General features: G+C 48.5%; 5 protein-coding genes across 10 annotated transcripts; 3 read left to right on the forward strand and 2 right to left on the reverse strand.

Annotated features, from left to right (window-relative positions):
- The first annotated feature begins 6,463 nt into the window (after positions 1 to 6,463).
- On the forward strand, positions 6,464 to 7,737 carry LOC6898250 (zinc finger protein 616). Of its 2 annotated transcripts, none has more exons than XM_015183878.2 (2): positions 6,464 to 6,917; positions 6,983 to 7,737. In XM_015183878.2, the coding sequence occupies exons 1-2, from the start codon at positions 6,881 to 6,883 to the stop codon at positions 7,681 to 7,683; spliced, it is 738 nt and encodes a 245-aa protein (XP_015039364.2). In that variant the 5' UTR covers positions 6,464 to 6,880; the 3' UTR covers positions 7,684 to 7,737. The 2 variants fall into 2 exon arrangements, with proteins under 2 accessions (XP_015039364.2, XP_002138316.2); XM_002138280.3 differs by having other exon boundaries at positions 6,476 to 6,917; positions 7,057 to 7,737.
- A 490-nt stretch (positions 7,738 to 8,227) lies between these two features.
- Positions 8,228 to 9,911, forward strand: wcd (U3 small nucleolar RNA-associated protein 18 homolog wicked). The gene has a single exon (XM_001360419.4). The coding sequence runs from the start codon at positions 8,331 to 8,333 to the stop codon at positions 9,834 to 9,836; it is 1,506 nt and encodes a 501-aa protein (XP_001360456.1). The 5' UTR covers positions 8,228 to 8,330; the 3' UTR covers positions 9,837 to 9,911.
- Nup62 (Nucleoporin 62kD) lies at positions 9,904 to 11,187 on the reverse strand. The gene has a single exon (XM_001360420.4). The coding sequence runs from the start codon at positions 11,092 to 11,094 to the stop codon at positions 9,955 to 9,957; it is 1,140 nt and encodes a 379-aa protein (XP_001360457.2). The 5' UTR covers positions 11,095 to 11,187; the 3' UTR covers positions 9,904 to 9,954.
- Positions 11,188 to 11,278: 91 nt separating this feature from the next.
- Positions 11,279 to 13,830, forward strand: LOC4803800 (alpha-N-acetylgalactosaminidase). Of its 2 annotated transcripts, none has more exons than XM_015183879.2 (7): positions 11,279 to 11,822; positions 11,914 to 12,036; positions 12,093 to 12,122; positions 12,180 to 12,227; positions 12,301 to 13,050; positions 13,106 to 13,407; positions 13,481 to 13,830. In XM_015183879.2, the coding sequence occupies exons 2-7, from the start codon at positions 11,945 to 11,947 to the stop codon at positions 13,510 to 13,512; spliced, it is 1,254 nt and encodes a 417-aa protein (XP_015039365.2). In that variant the 5' UTR covers positions 11,279 to 11,822; positions 11,914 to 11,944; the 3' UTR covers positions 13,513 to 13,830. The 2 variants fall into 2 exon arrangements, with proteins under 2 accessions (XP_015039365.2, XP_001360458.3); XM_001360421.4 differs by having other exon boundaries at positions 11,279 to 11,735.
- A 146-nt stretch (positions 13,831 to 13,976) lies between these two features.
- Hmgs (hydroxymethylglutaryl-CoA synthase) lies at positions 13,977 to 17,860 on the reverse strand. 4 transcript variants are annotated; one of them, XM_033378460.1, is made up of 3 exons: positions 17,741 to 17,844; positions 16,080 to 16,236; positions 13,977 to 15,901 (listed from the first exon to the last, which is right to left on the reverse strand). In XM_033378460.1, the coding sequence occupies exon 3, from the start codon at positions 15,859 to 15,861 to the stop codon at positions 14,464 to 14,466; it is 1,398 nt and encodes a 465-aa protein (XP_033234351.1). In that variant the 5' UTR covers positions 15,862 to 15,901; positions 16,080 to 16,236; positions 17,741 to 17,844; the 3' UTR covers positions 13,977 to 14,463. The 4 variants fall into 4 exon arrangements, with proteins under 4 accessions (XP_033234351.1, XP_033234350.1, XP_015039367.2 ...); XM_033378459.1 differs by lacking the exon at positions 17,741 to 17,844 and adding an exon at positions 16,638 to 16,822; XM_015183881.2 differs by lacking the exon at positions 16,080 to 16,236 and having other exon boundaries at positions 17,741 to 17,860.

Raw genomic sequence — 17,860 nt, forward strand, 5'->3', positions numbered from 1 at the left:
ATCAGGAACAGCTACAACCTAGGTCATACAATGTACTCGTATGAAGATGGCACGCCTCTGTGATTGCATTTTTACACTTGTCAGTGGGTTTGCTCTGCTGCCGCTTTCCTGACTAGCGTAGGAGTGTCTGTACAGTGTGCAGTAAGCCACCGCAGACACATCCTGCCCGCCTGTCCGTGCGTCTCCAAATGAGTTATAAACTCTCTTGTCAAAATACTTGACAATTGATTAATTGAAATTGACTTTGAAAGTAAGTTGATAAGCAGGTCCCTTACGCACACCCGCACGCACACTCATCAAGGGAGTCGAAGGAAGCGGAAGGAGCTGTCAATCAGTCTGCCACACACCCCATTCCGGAACCAATACGAGCAGCAGCAGCAGCAGCAACAACCATGCATCATTTGTTGATGAGCTAAACTTTGACCAAGAAAAGCCAGAACGGACAGAGGGCAAAGGGCAGGGGCAGGGACAGGGACAGCTACAGGGTCAGGTCAGGCCACAGACAGACGCTCGAATTAAGCAAAAGTCTGGTTAAACAGAAAAGTTTTGGCCCTTGATAAACATCTGCCCGGCACTCGGCAGTAGCTGGAGACTTCTGCCCCTCACATCAGGATGACAACTTAAATTGTTAGTTGGCTGATAAGCCGCCAGTAGCTCCACCCACCGCCTGCTGCTGCTGCCTGTGAGTGGGCGTCTATAACATTTTTATTTATTTCACTATTTTTTATATGCCTGTCAGGGGCGGATGGGAACACGCGCCACATGCCGAAACGACAAACAAATAAATAAAATTCCACTTTTGGGAGAGGACTCAGCCTCACTCTCAGACCTTGCCACGGGGTCAGCGGGGGGGAGTGTGTGTGCTGGGTGCGTCTGCTCTACAAGTCTATTAACTTCTGGCGCTTATCTTATGCTGACAGCAAGTTTTTCACTTGGCCAAAGTTTAGCACAGGAAACGCCACTTCCTGGGGAAGGAGAGGAGCTCCGATGTCAATCATTTGTTGATCATTTTTCTTCCGCCGCAAAGTGAATGTGAATGCTGGCCTATGCATAATGTATCGCCTCCATTTGTATATGACCGCCCGAACTGGAAGTAGGAGCAGAGGCAGGACACTCTTTAACGATAAATTGCATTCCCAGCCCCCAACAACTTCGAAGTGAGGGAAAAATTGCCGGCCAAAGAAGCAGAGAGTTGCCAAAACTTTTGGATTTGCTGGGCGATATGCGGGGAAATTGGTCAAGCTTGGAGCCCGTCTCGCTCTCTATTTTCTCCATTCATTAAATGCGACGCCAAAAAGTTGCAGCTGCTGGGAGATATTTATGAACTGTCCGAATGCCGGACATTCCGGGGATGACACCGACACCTCCCACACATCCCAGGTGGCCCTGTGGGCCGGTGGCCCGGTGGTCATGTGACCAGGTGGCAGCTACCTTTTTCAATAAACGTTAAGCATTACGGTTATTAGTTTCAGGTCGGGGACATAAAAAACTTCTGCTCGAGTTGAGTGAAGTTGTCTCCGACACTGTTGCATCCACAGCAGCGGCAACAACATTGTGTCGGCCATTGGGGCACAGAGCTTTGCTGATGCTATCTGGACGATGTTGTAGTTGTCACAGCAGCAACAGCAACATGTTGTTGAAGCTGATAATTCTGTCATTGACTGGTTGACTATGTTGCAATTGTTAGGACAGCCCCCCTTGTGGCCCAAGCGTCGAGTCCTGTGGCAAAGCGAACCTATGGAAATTACGGATGCCGTAATGCTCCCCTGGAATGCTGTCCATGTCCATGCCCAGAATCTGCAGCTTTTTGCAAGTCCTTGCAATGGTGACAGCAACAGAAACAGCAACTTATTAACGCGCAATCTGAGCGCAGCAATTGACCGCAACAGCAGCAGGATGTGCTGCAGCAGAAGGAGAAGGCGGAGACGCAGCCGTAGCCGTGGCAGTGGCAGTAGCATCAAGTGCAGCAGAAGCGTTGAGGACGACGACGTGGACGAGGACAGACGGAAACGGAAAATAAACGCAAGAGCGCTGACGTGCGGGCACCAGCGTGTCAGCGTGCTTGTCTCTGTGTTGGTGTGTGTGAGCGTGCACTTGTTTGCATGCAACGTGGCAACATGGCAGCGACAATAGCAGCAGTAACAGTAACTGCAACAGAAACGGGCATTTATCTGGCTCCCCAGACCAGACTTACCACGCCCCATCGTAATACATTGAGGTCGGGATGTTGCATGTTTGTGGGCGCTCGCCAGCGCTTGGATTTTTTCTTTTTGCACACCCATTGGTCGCCCAAGGAGAGGGTATGCTGGACAGCTGGACAGCCAATGCAGAGAGGTTCTAGACTTAATTGCCCGCCCTCTATCTTCTCTTCGAAAATTGTTGCAATTGTAGGAATACTAGTATTAAATTCTATCTTTATAGAGGATATTTATTATTCCACACCATTTCATTCGCCATGCATTCATTTTTTTTTCGTTTGCAGCGGCGCCATCGTTCGCATGCACGGCAAGGATTTCTCTGCTTAATTTGTGGTTTTCAACCAAACAGAACAACGAGCAGCGATGGACGCGGACTCCGGACGATGGAAGAGAGGATGGCAGATGGCGGGGAGTGGATGGGCAAGAGTGAAGGAAGGGTTGACGCCGGACCACGGAGGAGAGCCAGGCTAACCAACTGGTCAACGGCAATTCCAATTGCAATTGAGGTTGCAGTCGCACGAATACGAGTATTCCGGGAAAGCCTCAAATATGATTATGCCATACACAGCCTACAGCCAGAGGCGTTTACGGGTAAGGGTGATATTTGCTATGTGCCCCCTGCCTCCAAACTAGAGAGAAATGTGAGCAGGGGACAGATATTTCGGCTTTGGCCATACATCTTCGCGGGAATCTCTCGCTGTGGCGGCTCCTGAGTGCCACACAAGTTTCCCCGAACTTGATTTAATTGTCACACATTACGGGACCACAATTACATAGAAGAATGCGGCAGTAGTCGGCAACAATGCAAATGGCAAAGCAGAAACAGAAACAGTAACAGTAATGGCAACAGCAAATAATAGCAACAGCAGAGGGGCTCGGCTCCACCTTTCCGCCCTTTCCGCTTTGTGAAAATAAAATGCGCCATTTGCAATTGTAGTTTATTTTAATACCGCAATTAGTGTGTACATACTGGTCGGGTGCCACCGGACAGAGTGGGGAGCGGACATATGTGGGGTGTGTGTGGTGTGGTGGCATGCACGCAAGCGGAATACTGGGCCATAAGGGAAGGGAGTCGGACAGCGTTGTCATGTTGCCACACAATTTGAGGTGCACCGAAGCTGCCGCCGCGTAGGTGATGCCATTATCGTTAGCCATTGCATAAATATGACACGAAATACATACATAACTATTTCAGAGATTCCCTGATTACCGGCGGCAGGTGGACATCTCCATTGCGCGCTTGGAGGGCTCTCCATCAGAATGGATGAGTGGATTGCTGGATGGCTGGACAGCTGCCCAGCCTGGACGCCATTGAATGCAATCAATTGCCGCGTGATGTTAATTGATTTTTAAGTGGCGTACTATGCCACTAACTGCAATCAGAACATGCGCCAGGTGACAGACACATGCATTATTATAATGCAGTATCGAATGAAAAACGATAAGGTAATCAATAATAAAAGCCTATAGCAGAGGCAGCTCGACTGCGGTATACCCTGTTCCTAAAAATGGAAGCTAATAGATTTCGGTTGCAGGTCGCTGTCCAAGGATCGTTTTTATGGAAGGTTAATTGATTCGGGTTCAAACTGGTTGCCTGGGTTGAAAACGGGTCGAAAGTAATCCGATTGACTTCGATTGTTAAGCACGCTTCACCGAACCGGACAGAGTTCCTCGTCTATCCGGCATAATCACATTTAATGTTGAATGCACTTCATTTTTTGCCCCGAACTAAATGCCAATTAAAATTCGTAATTATTTTTTAATGGCATTTTGTGGTCAATATCCGATGAATGGTTGGACAGTTGGAAGTATTCAGTGTGGTGGTGAGGCGGTGGTCCGTTTGCTTGGTAAGGCCATGTTGACGGGATGCCGTCATGACGCTTCACATTTTATGACGAGCAAATGGCCAATATCAATATCAATTGCATGACTTGTCAAACTGGCGCCCGCCTAAAGTGCCCTTACATGTCCAAGGCAAGGCGTCATCGTCATTGCCATCATCATCATCATCCTCGTGTAAAGGCGAAAGCCTCTGGGAATGGTGGTAGAAATTACTAGGAATTGCAGCACTACAACAACTACCAAAAGTACTTACAAGGTAGTGCAGTGAGAACCTTTGTCGAGTGACCCTGCAGCAATTGTCCTGCTCAATGAAATTCAAGCAATCATCACTATCAACATTTCGTTTCGTACGGATTCGATTCGTTTCGCAAGTGACAATCATTTATATTTAATAAACAACTAACGCATGCACGGTGGTAGGTTCTATTGTTGGACAGAGCAGTCGAGCGGCCATTGATTGCTGGCATTCGTGGGATAGGTAGGATACAAAAAAACGCCCAGGAGGGGCGTAACACAAACGAGGACGGCAAATACTATATAAATATGTACAAGAACAACATGGAAGGAAGACTAGTTTCCGGGAACAGAAGCTTTTGATACTCTTGCACACAGGAAGTACTATAGTGACTCGATATATACATAAAAACAGACAGGCATTCTGATTTTGATACCTCTAATCAGCTTATAGTTTGAGAGCCAATATACGGGGCCTTCTCTGCGTTACGATACGCTTCCCTATAGTACAGATACCCTATATTGAAGGGCATACCCAGATACAACAACCACCGGATGACAAGTGAGCGAACGGCCATTGTCTCTGGCCCGTTAGAAATTGTTTATCATGCATTTTGTTCGATTCCGAGTCTGAATAATGCAGCAGGTATGGTGTGGGGGAGTGGTGGGCGGAGTGTGGAGGGCGGTGTGGGAGAAAGAAAGAGACACAGGCAAATAAATAAGCGAGCATGAAAGCGATGGAGTAGAAGAAGAAGAATCCGGGAAAACAGGAAAAAAGGCACAAACAACAGAGCCAGACACAAAACCGTTCTGTATCGCTTTGGGCGGCATTCAAATTGAATATTGAAAGCATCGTGCACAAAACTGCCAAACGCTTGAATTATGCATTAATGATGTCTCTGTCTAGCTAGTGGACAGCGCCAGAAGCAAAGGGGCGGGGGCCGCAGCCGTGGCAGAAGGGTTTTGTCCGTCGTCAAAGCGTGGCAGCAGCAACAGCAGCAGAAAATAGACAAGAACAACAGCACTGCGTCCTTCGCCACTGACCACCCTATCGCCTCTGGCTGCTTATTAATTTTTTATGCGTCTGCTTTTTTTATGCGCTGGCCGCAAGCATTTTTTTTTCTGACCTCATCTTTCAATAGTTTTCCCATGGATTTTCAAATTGGTGTGTACACACTTCTCTTCAGTTCAAAAGAACCATCTCGATTTTAATGCAGTCGATCAGCAGCTTTAATTCGTCAGTGTTGGGAAACCAAGTGAAACGATATGTGCACGAACGCATACAAAAACAAAAAAAAGTTAATTGGTATAAGATCATCAGAGCCCAAAAATCAGGTGCGGGCTGGACAATCAAAGCCCGGTGTGGTGGCTGCCAAGTAGGTAACGGGTGCAAGCCATGTAAAACTCATTACATTACATACCGCAGAAACCACGTCGACATCGCATCACCCACGCGGCACTCACGCCGACCGCAACATGCTGTAATGTGTGTGGCCACTCCAGACGGACAGACGTCGCCAATGCGTTATCAACATTTGCAGGGGATAGCAGCACCAGGGCAGAGCCCCTATGCACAGTGATGGCCAGGGATTGGGCCGGCGAACGACCGGGCCAATACTTTAAGCCCATGTGCGGAGAGCTGCAATGCCAAAGGACAAACTTAATGTCAGCACGCTAATCTGTCACTCACTGGGAATGGAATATGACTGGCACTGGCAGTGGCAGTGGCGCAGATATAGGACAGCCTGGACAGACTGGATGGGATCTGCGACATGCTCTAGCTACTTAAGGAGGAGCACTATGGCTGCGCTTCGCTCCGCCTCGCTGCACAGCAGTGAAGCCCAGGCAGGAGAGCGTGAGGGGGTGAGTAGTATCTTGGGGATGATGATGATGGTGTGGTGCAACAATAGCGCCACAAAAGCTTCGCATACTTTCAAATGACAAAAATTTGTTGCTTTCAGTGGGGCTTGACGCACTGCTTGACTTGCCAGCAGACACTTACGGGACCACAAGCCATCACCAGGCATCGCCGTCAGACCACGCCCCCCTCCTCAGGGCACGGAGCCCCACGCGCCTTATCAACTATGCAAGGCTTTGTCTCTAAACGATTGTGTGCCTGTGCTAGCTCGGTGGCAACCTGTTTTTCTGTGTTCGAAAGCACCCAGCCCCAGCCCCAGCACCAGCACCAGCGTCAGCGTCTTTTGTTGCGCTTAATGAATTTTACGTAAATTTTACGAGCGCTGATTTCTGCCAGAGAGAACACTCCCCCAGACAACCACCCACCCAGGCTATTAATCTACACTTTAGCACGAGAGCCGCCCTGACAAGGGGCAAGCAAAACTCCTGCTGCTGCCTCCTCGTGTATTCCTGTTTGTGTGTGTGTGTGTGTGTGTGTGTGTGTGTGTGAGTATAATGACAAGTTCAACAACAACTTAGCATTGTCTTCTTCTTGTTCGTCTTCTGACGACGACGACGTGCTTCGACATTTGTTTGCCCAAGTTATGCAAATATTTTTATAGTCAAGACGTTTTTGTTTAATTGCATATTTTGACTCGAATTACGCGTGCCATAAAGCAAGGATCTGAGAATTACCACAAGCAAGGGTGATGGCTGATAAGGGCCGGAAAGCCGACAGCAAAACGAGTGAGTACTTTTCGTCTAGCCCTGGAATGCACTTTTGAGTACTTTCTTTCTTTGTCAACACTCAGTGATGCGATACTTTCTACTTTCCAATTTCGTTTGCTTCTACTTTCTTCTTTTTGCAACACACACGATTGCAAAGCGTTTTTCGGGAATCATGGAAATTCAAATGGACGTAATGCTATCCAACGAGGAGAAAAATGGAATCGTTACCACCGTGCATGTATCGCCGTATATCCCGATCCAGGAAAACGTCACCGAAGATCCGTTGTTTCACTGCTCATACTGTGGCAACAAGTTTAAGCACAAAGGACCCTATATCGTGCACGCTCGTTTCTGCAAGCGCCGCAGCGAGTTGCATGCGGACCGGAAGTCACTGGAGGACAAACCACATTTCAAAATCTGTGATAAGCGCATCGGCACTGCGGTGGAATCCGGACTAGAGGGACCCAAGAAAAGCTGCATCGCTCAAGAGCCGACTGGAAAGTTCGATCTGAAGACCCCGGCTACCATAAAAAAAGTATACACGTGTATTTTCTGCAAGCAGCCTTTTTCCGTCGAGTTTGAGTTTGGAAAAATACGTCGTCGCTATGCCTGCAATGATTGCACCACAAAGATCCGAGCCGAAGAGGAGATACGCACAGCAGCTAAGTCGGAGACTCGATTTTTGTGTGAGAAATGCGGAATGCTGTACAAACTGGAAGCCAATTTTACGCGACACTTGAACAAATGCACTGGAGTCGACAATATTCGTAAAAAAATTCGTTGAATATATTATTTATCATATTTTATGTATATCAATAATACAATTTTGTACAATCTATGGAGTTTATCTATCATAATCAATCGGTTGTATGTTTTTTTTTCATATCTTTTATAGCCTCTATAATTAACACATAAGTATGTGTTCTTTATCAACTGTCGACTGTGTATAGCCATGTCTGAACAATATCAAAATGTTTTTCCTAATTAATTTCAAGTGATAAAGCACACTTTGATAGTTTATAGCTATCAGCCTTCAAAACTGCCGCCTAACAAACTATTTTTCATGATTTGGCCACACTAGAGAGTCTTGCCTATCGATACTATCGCTTCTGGTATTTCTGTATATAGCTGTATCACTAACCATACAGTATGGTTATGGTATCAATGGGATAAAACTATGTGGGCATGGCTAAATGTTCTATATAGCTAATAATATTCCACGGAAGATCAAAAACGAGGAATATGTAAAATAGAACTTGAATTCGTCAGTATATTTACGGTATATTTTTCAAATGAGATGGTATGTTTCGGTATATTTCTAAGTGTCAGACGGTATATTTTTATCAATGGCGGTCACACTGATCGCGCCACACGTGTGTAATTTGCAAACATTTTGAGTGTTAATTATTTACTTTGCTTAAAGCTGCCAAAATGAGTTCAGATGAGTCCAGCGATGGCCTGGAGGAGCTCAAAGACCTTATGGCCGTCTATGCCAAGAATGGAAACCGTCAGCCTGCCGCCAGAGAGAACAGAAAGAAGGCAGCGGTCCCTGAGACTTCATATGTGGAAGTACCTATGGAAAAGGTGATTTTCGGCGATAAGCAGAAGTTTTTGTCGAACCTAGCCAAGTCCGTGGGCAAGAAGTGGAACCACAGCGATGACGAAGACACTGCTGATGGTAAAAACGATGCGGAGCAGTCCTCAAGCAAAAGGAAGGCGGCCTGGACAGACTCGGACGACGACGATATACAGCTGGGCGATGTTAAGCGTCCCACGAGGTACACTGGACCTCTGACACACTTGCGCAAGGATAAGTCATACAAAGAGTATCTGACGGCGCGCTTCCAGCACACCTTGAACCAGCCGAAATGGGCGGAAAAGCAGCAGAACGAGGACTCTGGCTCCTCATCGGATGAAGAGCTTCTTAAAACAGTTGGCTTTATCGATCACAAGGCCAAGAAACGCGAGCTGCGTCCGAAGACACTAAACTTTAAGCGTGTTAAGGATCTGAACCGGGCCACTTACTGCGAAGGGTTCGTCACCAGCGTGCAGTTCCATCCCACAAGCACGGCGGCACTGGTGGCTGGCGAGAACAGCTTGGCCACCATCTACACGGTCGACGGACAAAAGAACGAGAAGCTTCACAGCATGCGCTTCAAGAACTATCCCCTGCTCTGTTCCCGCATCGCACCATGCGGCACCAAAGCCTTCTTCGGATCAGTCCGATCGCACTTCTACGCCTATGATCTGCTTGAGGCCAAGGAGTCCAAGCTGTACCTGCCGGGCGACATACGCTCAATGCATCGATTTGAGGTTTCGCCCTGCGGAAAGTACATCGCGGTGGCTGGCAAGTTCGGGGCCGTCCACCTGTTGACTGCCAACACCAACGAGCTGTTGCACAGTTTCAAGCAAGAGGGTGCCGTGCGAGGACTGGCCTGGACGGCCGACTCCAAACGTGTGCTGTGCTGCGGCTCCAGCTGCAATATAAACATTCTGTCGCTGCGACAGAACATCATCGAGCACTACTTCATTGACGACGGCTGCATCAACGGACAGTGCGTACAGCTGGCCCCCAATCAACGCCTCCTGGCCACCGGCAGCAACGAGGGTGTTGTCAACGTCTACGACTACGAGAGTATCTTCGCATCCAAAACACCGACGCCCGAGAAGCGCTTCATGAATCTGCGCACGGCCATCACGGACCTTAAATTCAATCACTCCTCGGAGCTGCTGGCCCTGAGCTCCAACCTGGCACCGAATGCCGTGAAGCTGGCCCACTTTCCGAGCGCCACCGTCTACTCGAACTTCCCGGACCAGAACGATAACGTTTCCTTCGTAAATACAATGGCTTTCTCACCGCAAAGCAGCTTCCTGGCCTTTGCCACCAAGGGCAAGAAAGTGCCCCTCTTTAGACTTAAATACTTCAAAGGCTATTAGCCATAAACAATGTTATTTTCAACATTTTACGAGTACACTTTTACCCCCATATTGTTCTGAAAGTATATAGCTTTGTATATAGTTATAGCGATCATTTATTTAATTTAAAAAGTAGACTTCAGTTCAAAGGGGGACGAAAGACGTCGCGCTTTTGGGTGTCGTGGATCTTCCCAATGTCGTCCAGCTTCTTGCAGATGTTGTTCGATTGCGACTCGATCCACTGCAGCGAGCTCATATGGGCATTGAGGATTTTGCCGATTTGTATAATCGGGTCTGTGTTGTCCTGGCCCTTGCTGGTCTCGTTCAGGTTGTCGATGATCTCCTTCAGGTCCTCGGACATCCGCTTCAGCTGGGTGTCCAGATTTTCCACCATAAGGAAGGTCTGGTTGCGCTCCATGTCGACCCTTGGCAGGGCGACGAACTCCTTCTCCAGCGGCGCTAGACTCTCCTCCAGCTCCTTGTGCTGGGTGGCGATAAACTCGAGCTCCTGGTCCAGCACCTGCTGATCATTCTTCACCTTCTTCACGGCATCATTCAATTCGATAATTTTATGGTTGTTGCTGATCAGTAACTTGTCCCAGGCGTTGATCTGCGTTGCCTGCTCGGTGAATATTTTTTCCTGCTCCTCAAACTCCAGGGTCCACTTGTTGATATGCTCCTCCAGTTGGTTGTACGACAATTGCGAAGCATTCGAAACTGCCGACGAATCCGTCGTCTTCGTTTCAGTTGTTAAATTGGCAAATGCCCCGCCGGTGCCTACAGCAGGCGCCACCACTCCAGTGAGAGGAGCCACAACAGCGGCTGTTGGTGCGGCTGTGCTCTTTGGCGTTGTCGTCAAACCGATTGCTGGTCCACCAATCAGTCCCGTATTGGGAGCGGAGGTCGCCTGTGTTGGAGCTGCCGTGGGCTGGGCCATGAAGCCCGTTCCGAAGGTTGGCGCTGCAGCTGTGGCGGCCGCCGGGGCTGCAGTTGACGTTACGCCTGTGTTAGATCCGCCCAATGGCGCCGATAGCGAGAGGGCTGGCGCCGTGGATGCTCCAGGTAAACCAAATCCGCTAAATGGTGGCGGAGCCTGAGCCTTTCCGCTATCAGCATCTCCTCCGCCAATGTTGGTACCGGCTGGGCCGCCAAAAGAAAATGCTGGCTTTGCAGCGGGCGCAGCGGCCGCGCCTGCTGTTGGCGCTTGAGCATTCATGCCGAACGAGAACGAACCTGCAGCTGCAGGTGCACTTGTGGTTGTAGGCAACTGGAATGCCATTTTAGTTGAAACGCAAAATCAAAATTAAATTAAATTCTCGTAGTCAAACGAAACACGCCAGATTTGTTAGTGCTATTAAATTTTGGAGTCTAGTGCTGGAAAATGCTGCTTGATCTATGGTATTTTTTAGCCGCAAATCTTTGGCTCAAGACGAATCGCGTATGATCCGCGTATATTCAAATCTCCGAACCACTACAGCATTAACGGTGCATCAAAGTCAAAAAGAAAACAAACATGATTAACAAGAATGCTTTAACTTGTTAACTTGTGTATCTGCAAGTGGAGGCGCATTGATAAGGCGACATTTAGGTCAAGAATTTAATTACAATGACGGGAGTGCAGTGGGAATGCACTTCACACTCGGCAAAATAGCATACATGTATGCTGCATGTGTGTGGAGAATCCAATCCACATTCTGGAGACATATTCCCGTGTTGTGTCGCACAGTTTAGGTGGCAAACAGCACACAATTAAACAACAAAGCATATAAGGAGCTGCTGTTCGGGCTCTTTTGTGATAAGCTGGATCGCGCTGTGAACTTGGGGCCGCTGCAAGTCAATCGTTCTCGTACTTAATGTTGATAAGAGCCTCGCTGCCGCCTGCCTGCCTGCTGAGTTTCGTTTGTTCCACGCTAGTAGGAGGTAGGTGCAATCAGTTGAGTGGAGTATTCCGAAAGCAATTAGCCACTTGCCGCGTTTGTGTGTATCCCACCTTCTGTTCCCGCACAAGTAGGTTTCTGGGCAAACAATGTTATCTAGAGTGCCCCAACACCCACCCAGTGCACACAAAAATCTATAAATTCGTGAATTTTTACCACAGGCCAGGACTTATTCATCGCACATAATTCAGAATGTACATAGCGTCGAGCGTCTTTTTGGGGACTTTTCTCCTTCTGCTGCTGCTGCACGGCGGAATGGGACTCGACAATGGACTGGCACTCACGTAAGCCATCGCGGTTTTCTCTTCCATTCTTCTCATTCTATAGTGTTTATTTGCAGGCCACCAATGGGCTGGATGTCCTGGGAGCGGTAAGTGAATGATCTTCCCATGAAATTGGCTTTATAATTCAGACTTTTTACATTCAGTTTCCGCTGCCTAACAGATTGTAAGCTGTATCCAAACGAGTGCATAAGGTAGAACGAAAAGAAGCTTAGATTACCGTTACACATACATTTTACTAACTGCCACCACCGGCCTCTTTATCAGTGAGGAGCTGTTCCGGCGGCATGCGGATTTGCTGGTGTCCGAGGGCTATGCCGATGCTGGCTACGAGTACATCATCATCGATGACTGCTGGCTGGAGAAGAACCGCGACAACAAGACCAAGAAATTAGTTGCAGACAAGAAGCGATTCCCCAACGGACTGAATCCTCTTGCAGATCATATACACAATATTGGACTGAAGTTCGGCTTGTACCAGGACTACGGCACGAACACCTGCGCTGGTTTTCCTGGAGTCATAAAGCACATGCAACTGGATGCCCAGACCTTTGCCGACTGGGACGTTGACTATGTCAAGCTGGATGGCTGCTATGCCAACATCAGCGATATGGCCGTGGGATACCCAGAGTTCGGACGTCTGCTCAACGCGACTGGCCGCCCGATGGTCTATTCCTGCAGCTGGCCCGCCTACCAGGAGGATGCTGGAGAAATGCCCGACTATACGTCCTTGAAGCAGCACTGCAACCTGTGGCGCAACTGGGACGACATCGACGATTCGCTCGAGTCTGTGGCACAGATTATGGACTACTTTGGCAAGAACCAGGATAGGATCCAACCACATGCTGGGCCAGGCCACTGGAACGATCCCGATATGCTACTGCTGGGCAACTACGGACTGAGCTACGATCAAAGTAAGCTGCAAATGGCCATTTGGTCCGTTATGGCAGCGCCGCTGATCATGTCCAACGATTTGGCCGTGGTGCGTCCAGAAATCAAGGATATTCTGCAGAATCGGTTTGTTCAGCCTTCGAGGATTTGAAGATGTAATAGCTAATCCCTTGTCTTCCAGTAAAGTGATTGCTGTGGATCAAGATGAGTTGGGCATCCAGGGCCGTCGTATCCTGTCAAAAAATCAGATCGAAGTCTGGAGCAGACCCATCACGCCGGTGGTCAGCAATAACCAGCACTCTTATGCCGTGGCCTTTGTCAGCCGACGCGCTGATGGTGCTCCCTACAGAATCGTATTCACACTCAAGGAGCTCGAACTACACAATACCGCAGGCTACGATGTACAGGACCTCTACGATGACAAAAATCACTTGGGCGTCTTCCGCCCAGCCAACCAGTTTATCACGCGCGTTAATCCGAATGGCAAGTATCTGTATAAACTGCTCATCCGCAAACGCTTTTAATCTCTTGGTCTTCTTGTCTTCCCTTCCAACAGGTGTAACTTTCTATAAGTTTACAGCACTCTGAACGGGTTTGCCTCTGGCCCTTTGATGATATGCAAATCATTCAATTGCTGAGCCATATCTGCCATCCAGCTGCTTCCAATATGCTCTTATACCAATGTTTTCAAAAATGCTTATTTTCTTTGCGATGGAAGAAGAGAATTAAATTAATTTTGATAATGAAAATCAGGTATGAAACCATAAAAGGGTGCACAACCACCCTTTGCCTTTTCTACATTGATATTCCATTATAGAGTTTACATTTGTTAATTGATTAATACCATTAAAAAGATGCGCTACTGCGTTCTAATACGCTGTTGTTCTGGGCGCATTTAACATGCTATACACTAAAATATCAATTCGCCAGATACTGTCGGTAGGAAGTCGAATAATTTGCATTAATTTATATATTTTTTATGGTATCCACAAAAATGAATCATTTCATATACATATGTATGCATATATCAGTTGCAAAGTAAATAAATAATATTTTACTGGTCGTCGAAGTGCAAGTGTATATAAACTTCGTTGTAACGAAGTAGATTTCCTGCATTTTTATTGTTTCAAAACAATTTCGTGTGTGCATGCGTCTGCTTCACACGTGGATTAGTATTCTGTTGTACATTTATAGGCATGGATTTTAGTACCGATACTAGTTAAAAAGAAGAATTCGCTGGCGTGCTTGTGTGGCATAAATAAGGCCCGACTTAATGAAATGTTAATTTTCAGGCGTTGTATAAATAATATATATGTATGTACGATCTGTGATTGGCCAAAGACTATAAGTTCAATTAGAATCCAAATGTTAAAACGTTCCTAAGAGGTAAAGAAAAATACACCCAGCACGCTCCGGTACGAGCGTAAATAGTAACCAACTATAGATACAGATACAGAGGCTAAGTCGAAAGTTATTGTCAAGTTGGGTAGCTCCAGAGGCGGAGTAGTAACCAAACCAGTGAGGGCCAGAGGGTATGGGCTAGTGCACTCCATTGCTGATGGTTGGGGTGCGCTCGTATGTTCGCCGATGCAGCGAGTCCACATCCTTCAGGTAGTACGTGCCGGGGAATAGGACGCCCACGCTGCCCGTCGGCGTGTAGGGAGCCGCATGGTTGTTCTTCTCGCGCACCTCCATCAGCTCTGAGAACTGCTCGGGCGCAACCTTCTCGCGTGAGTTGAGCAGCGGCAGCACGTAGTCCAGCTGTGCTACAAACTTCTCAAAGGCTGCGGCATCCTGAGTCACACTGATCGAGTACATGGAGGCTGCCAGCCCAGAGCCGTACGAGAAGACACCGATGCGCTTGCCAACTAGATCCGCCGCCGGAACGCCGATCAGCAGGGAGACGAGGCCCGAGTAGACGGAGGGTGTGTACATGTTGCCCACCTGGTTGGCCAGCAACAGCGTCTTCTTGGTCTTGGCCTCGAACACGTCGGCCGATTGCGTGAGGAAGGCCTTCTCCACGTCGCGGTCGAAGTAGGTGCCCTCGAGGGTGGCATTGTTGAAGCGCTCCAGTCCGACGAACTGCTCGGCGCGTTTCCCCTCGCTGGTCAGCAGAAAGTCGTTGAAACTCAGGCGGCCCACCGACTTCTGTACCAGCTTGCAGAACGGCGTGTGGAACAGAATGGCATCGAAGTTGTCGAGCCCCACTTTCCCGCCTTGTGTTTTTGCCTGCTGCTTCTCAAACTTCTGGCGGTACAAGCGATAGCAGGTGTCTAGGGCAGACAGGTAGCACTGGATTGAGAGCTTGCCGTCCACCGTGGGGTACTCGGAGCTGAGGTCTGGCTTGTAAAAGTCATAGGCATGCTCCATGTGCGTGGCCCGCAGGCCTCGCTCGAAGACCAGTGGTGCATTTGGTCCCACCAGCATGGCGACGGCGCCAGCGCCGCCAGTGGGGCGCGCTGCGCCCTTGGCATAAACAGCAATGTCCGCACAAACGGCCAGGGCATAGCGCCCGTCCCAGCTGGACGATTCGATCCAGTTGATGGCATTGAAGAGCGCCGCCGTGCCGCCGTAGCAGGCGTTTGTGGTGTCGATACCCTCAATGTCGGTGTTGCCGCTGTCCGCAAACAGCTGCATTAGCACCGACTTCACCGACTTGGACTTGTCCACGATCGTCTCAGTGCCGACCTCGAGCCGTCCGATCTCCGTGTGCTTGATATGATGCCGTTCAAGCAGCCGACTCACAACCGTCAAACACAGGGAGTTGACATCCTCCCGGTCCGAGCAGAACCCCATCTTTGCCTGGCCCAGGCCGATTGTGTATTTGCCCGCGGAGGCGCCATCAAACTGTTCCAGCTCGGTTTGGTCCACATACTGTGAGGGGAAGAGCACCTCTATGGCGCGTATCCCAACGTTTTCGGGCCAGTTTGTTGCCATATTGTTATATTTATTGGTTTTCTTTTGTTTTTCCTGAGCTCTGCAAGTAATAGGAAACGGGAGAGAATTAGTGACTGAAATCTAATGGTGAACTCCTATCCACCGATCCAATTTCCATTCCCATTGCCACTGTTTTGGAAAACTTTCACCACTCGAATGGATATTCTGCGCAATGCGGTGTAAACGGTTTCGAATTATTTTAATGCGCTGCGACTTACAAATTGGACGAGGGCACAGCCAACTTGTTGCACGCTCGAGCTGCGACAGACGTGTGTGTGCCGACTGCTCGGAGCAGTGGCTGAAGAAGTCATCAAAGTCGGAGACGAAACCAGCAGCGGCGGCTGCGCAACAGTGGGGCCAAAACTGATGATTTCCCTGGTTTGAATGTGAATGAACAGACAGGCAGAGAGTGAGAGAGACACAGTAGTAATCAGGTGGAGAAAGTTTCCCCTCGCACAGCCAAAACTTTGTAAAAGAGAACACTAAGCCAAACCAAAAGCAAAGTAAGCCACAGCCAAAATGCACGCATCACAGAAATGTAAGTCGGAGCTAAGACAAGCCCAAGTTATTTCCACCAAAGGGACAAACAGAAGGGGCGCTGATGATGCTGTAGGACAGGTTAGAGGAGCGTCGTCGCGACGTCTTCTCCTATGTATGTAGGTCATATCCACACATGGCTCTCTCTCTCCCTCGCACACGCTCTCCGCTCTCTATTGTATAACTGATAACAGAGTGATGGGCAGCCGAAACCAAAAAAAATTGATTGACATGTTTACCGTTATTGTTAGCACCTGCTGGCACAGAAATCGAACTTTTCTATGTTTTCACTTTTTCGTGTGGCTTTGTCTTGCGTATTTTGGATATTCTCTCTGTTTTCTGTTTGCTGAAGCGCCAAACGCGAAGCTCACTCGAACGAATCTCTCTGCCGACTGACGGCGATCAAGGCGCTCCACTGCCATATGAGTGCCCATCGAGTGCTTGGGGGCACTCGGAGCGGTATTGTAAGTCAATGCCAACTGCTGAAAGCTTTTTGGGGGAACAAATACCCGATCGTGCATAATTACGGATATATTTATCATTTATCGCATAGAGATATAGCCAGTAGAAACCATAAGTACGGGCTGGGGGCTGGGGGAGGAGCGGGTTCTGTCGTTGCTTATTGTACTGTTGCGATGGGGGATAAGATCAAAGCGGCCCCGGTGCGCGCCCCCTGATAAGCCACTGCAGACGGAACAAAGCCATTTCCCAATAAGTAGTCAGTTGTATTGTATTCCTCAAAACTAAGGATCACCCGTCGCGGTCAAGGTACACCGGCGTTGGGCAATGCTATGGAAATGGATGCACTGTTTATGCAGTAGAGGGGCAGCAAGAAGGCAGTTTGCGGCTTTGTGGGTTTATTTTTAGCCCTCAAACTTTGGAAGTGTATAAACAAAAGTAATTACTCAGCGTGAAATGTATGGAACCGAAATTTTTTCCACTGTGCATATACACTTAGCTAATTGCTCTTCCCACTTGAGTCATCGCTACAATTGGCGCATCAGGCCACCTCCGCCGCGACCAGTCAAAGGTTAAACTCACAGCACACGTGTGGCCATAAACTGGGCGATAGGAATTATTTTGGGGGCACGTTATGAAACAGTATCAACTCGAAATGAAATTGTTAGACCACCTAAAGGTGGAGGACCCAATTTCTAGGACTGGGGTCTCCTCTCCTTGCTTTGACTCCGGCAACCAGGCATCCTTTATGGCGATGCTCTACCAATCAAAGCACCTATTTCAAACGCCGACTTCTGGTTACATCAGCGGGCGACGTGTTGCTCGCATCGCCTGTTGTCCCGAACACGCACTTCCTGTACTTATGGACTACCTGCTCACTCACTTGTAGGTATTCTGGGCCGAAGCGTGTGTATAATTTAACTAAACTAATCTTTTCTAATTAGGCACTGGCTAAGTGCAAATACTTTGCGCTGGGGCCGCGCTTATCAGCTGTTCTCTCAGC

Source organism: Drosophila pseudoobscura, chromosome 3 (assembly GCF_009870125.1).
Source record: "Drosophila pseudoobscura strain MV-25-SWS-2005 chromosome 3, UCI_Dpse_MV25, whole genome shotgun sequence".
NCBI classification, from domain to species: domain Eukaryota; kingdom Metazoa; phylum Arthropoda; class Insecta; order Diptera; family Drosophilidae; genus Drosophila; species Drosophila pseudoobscura.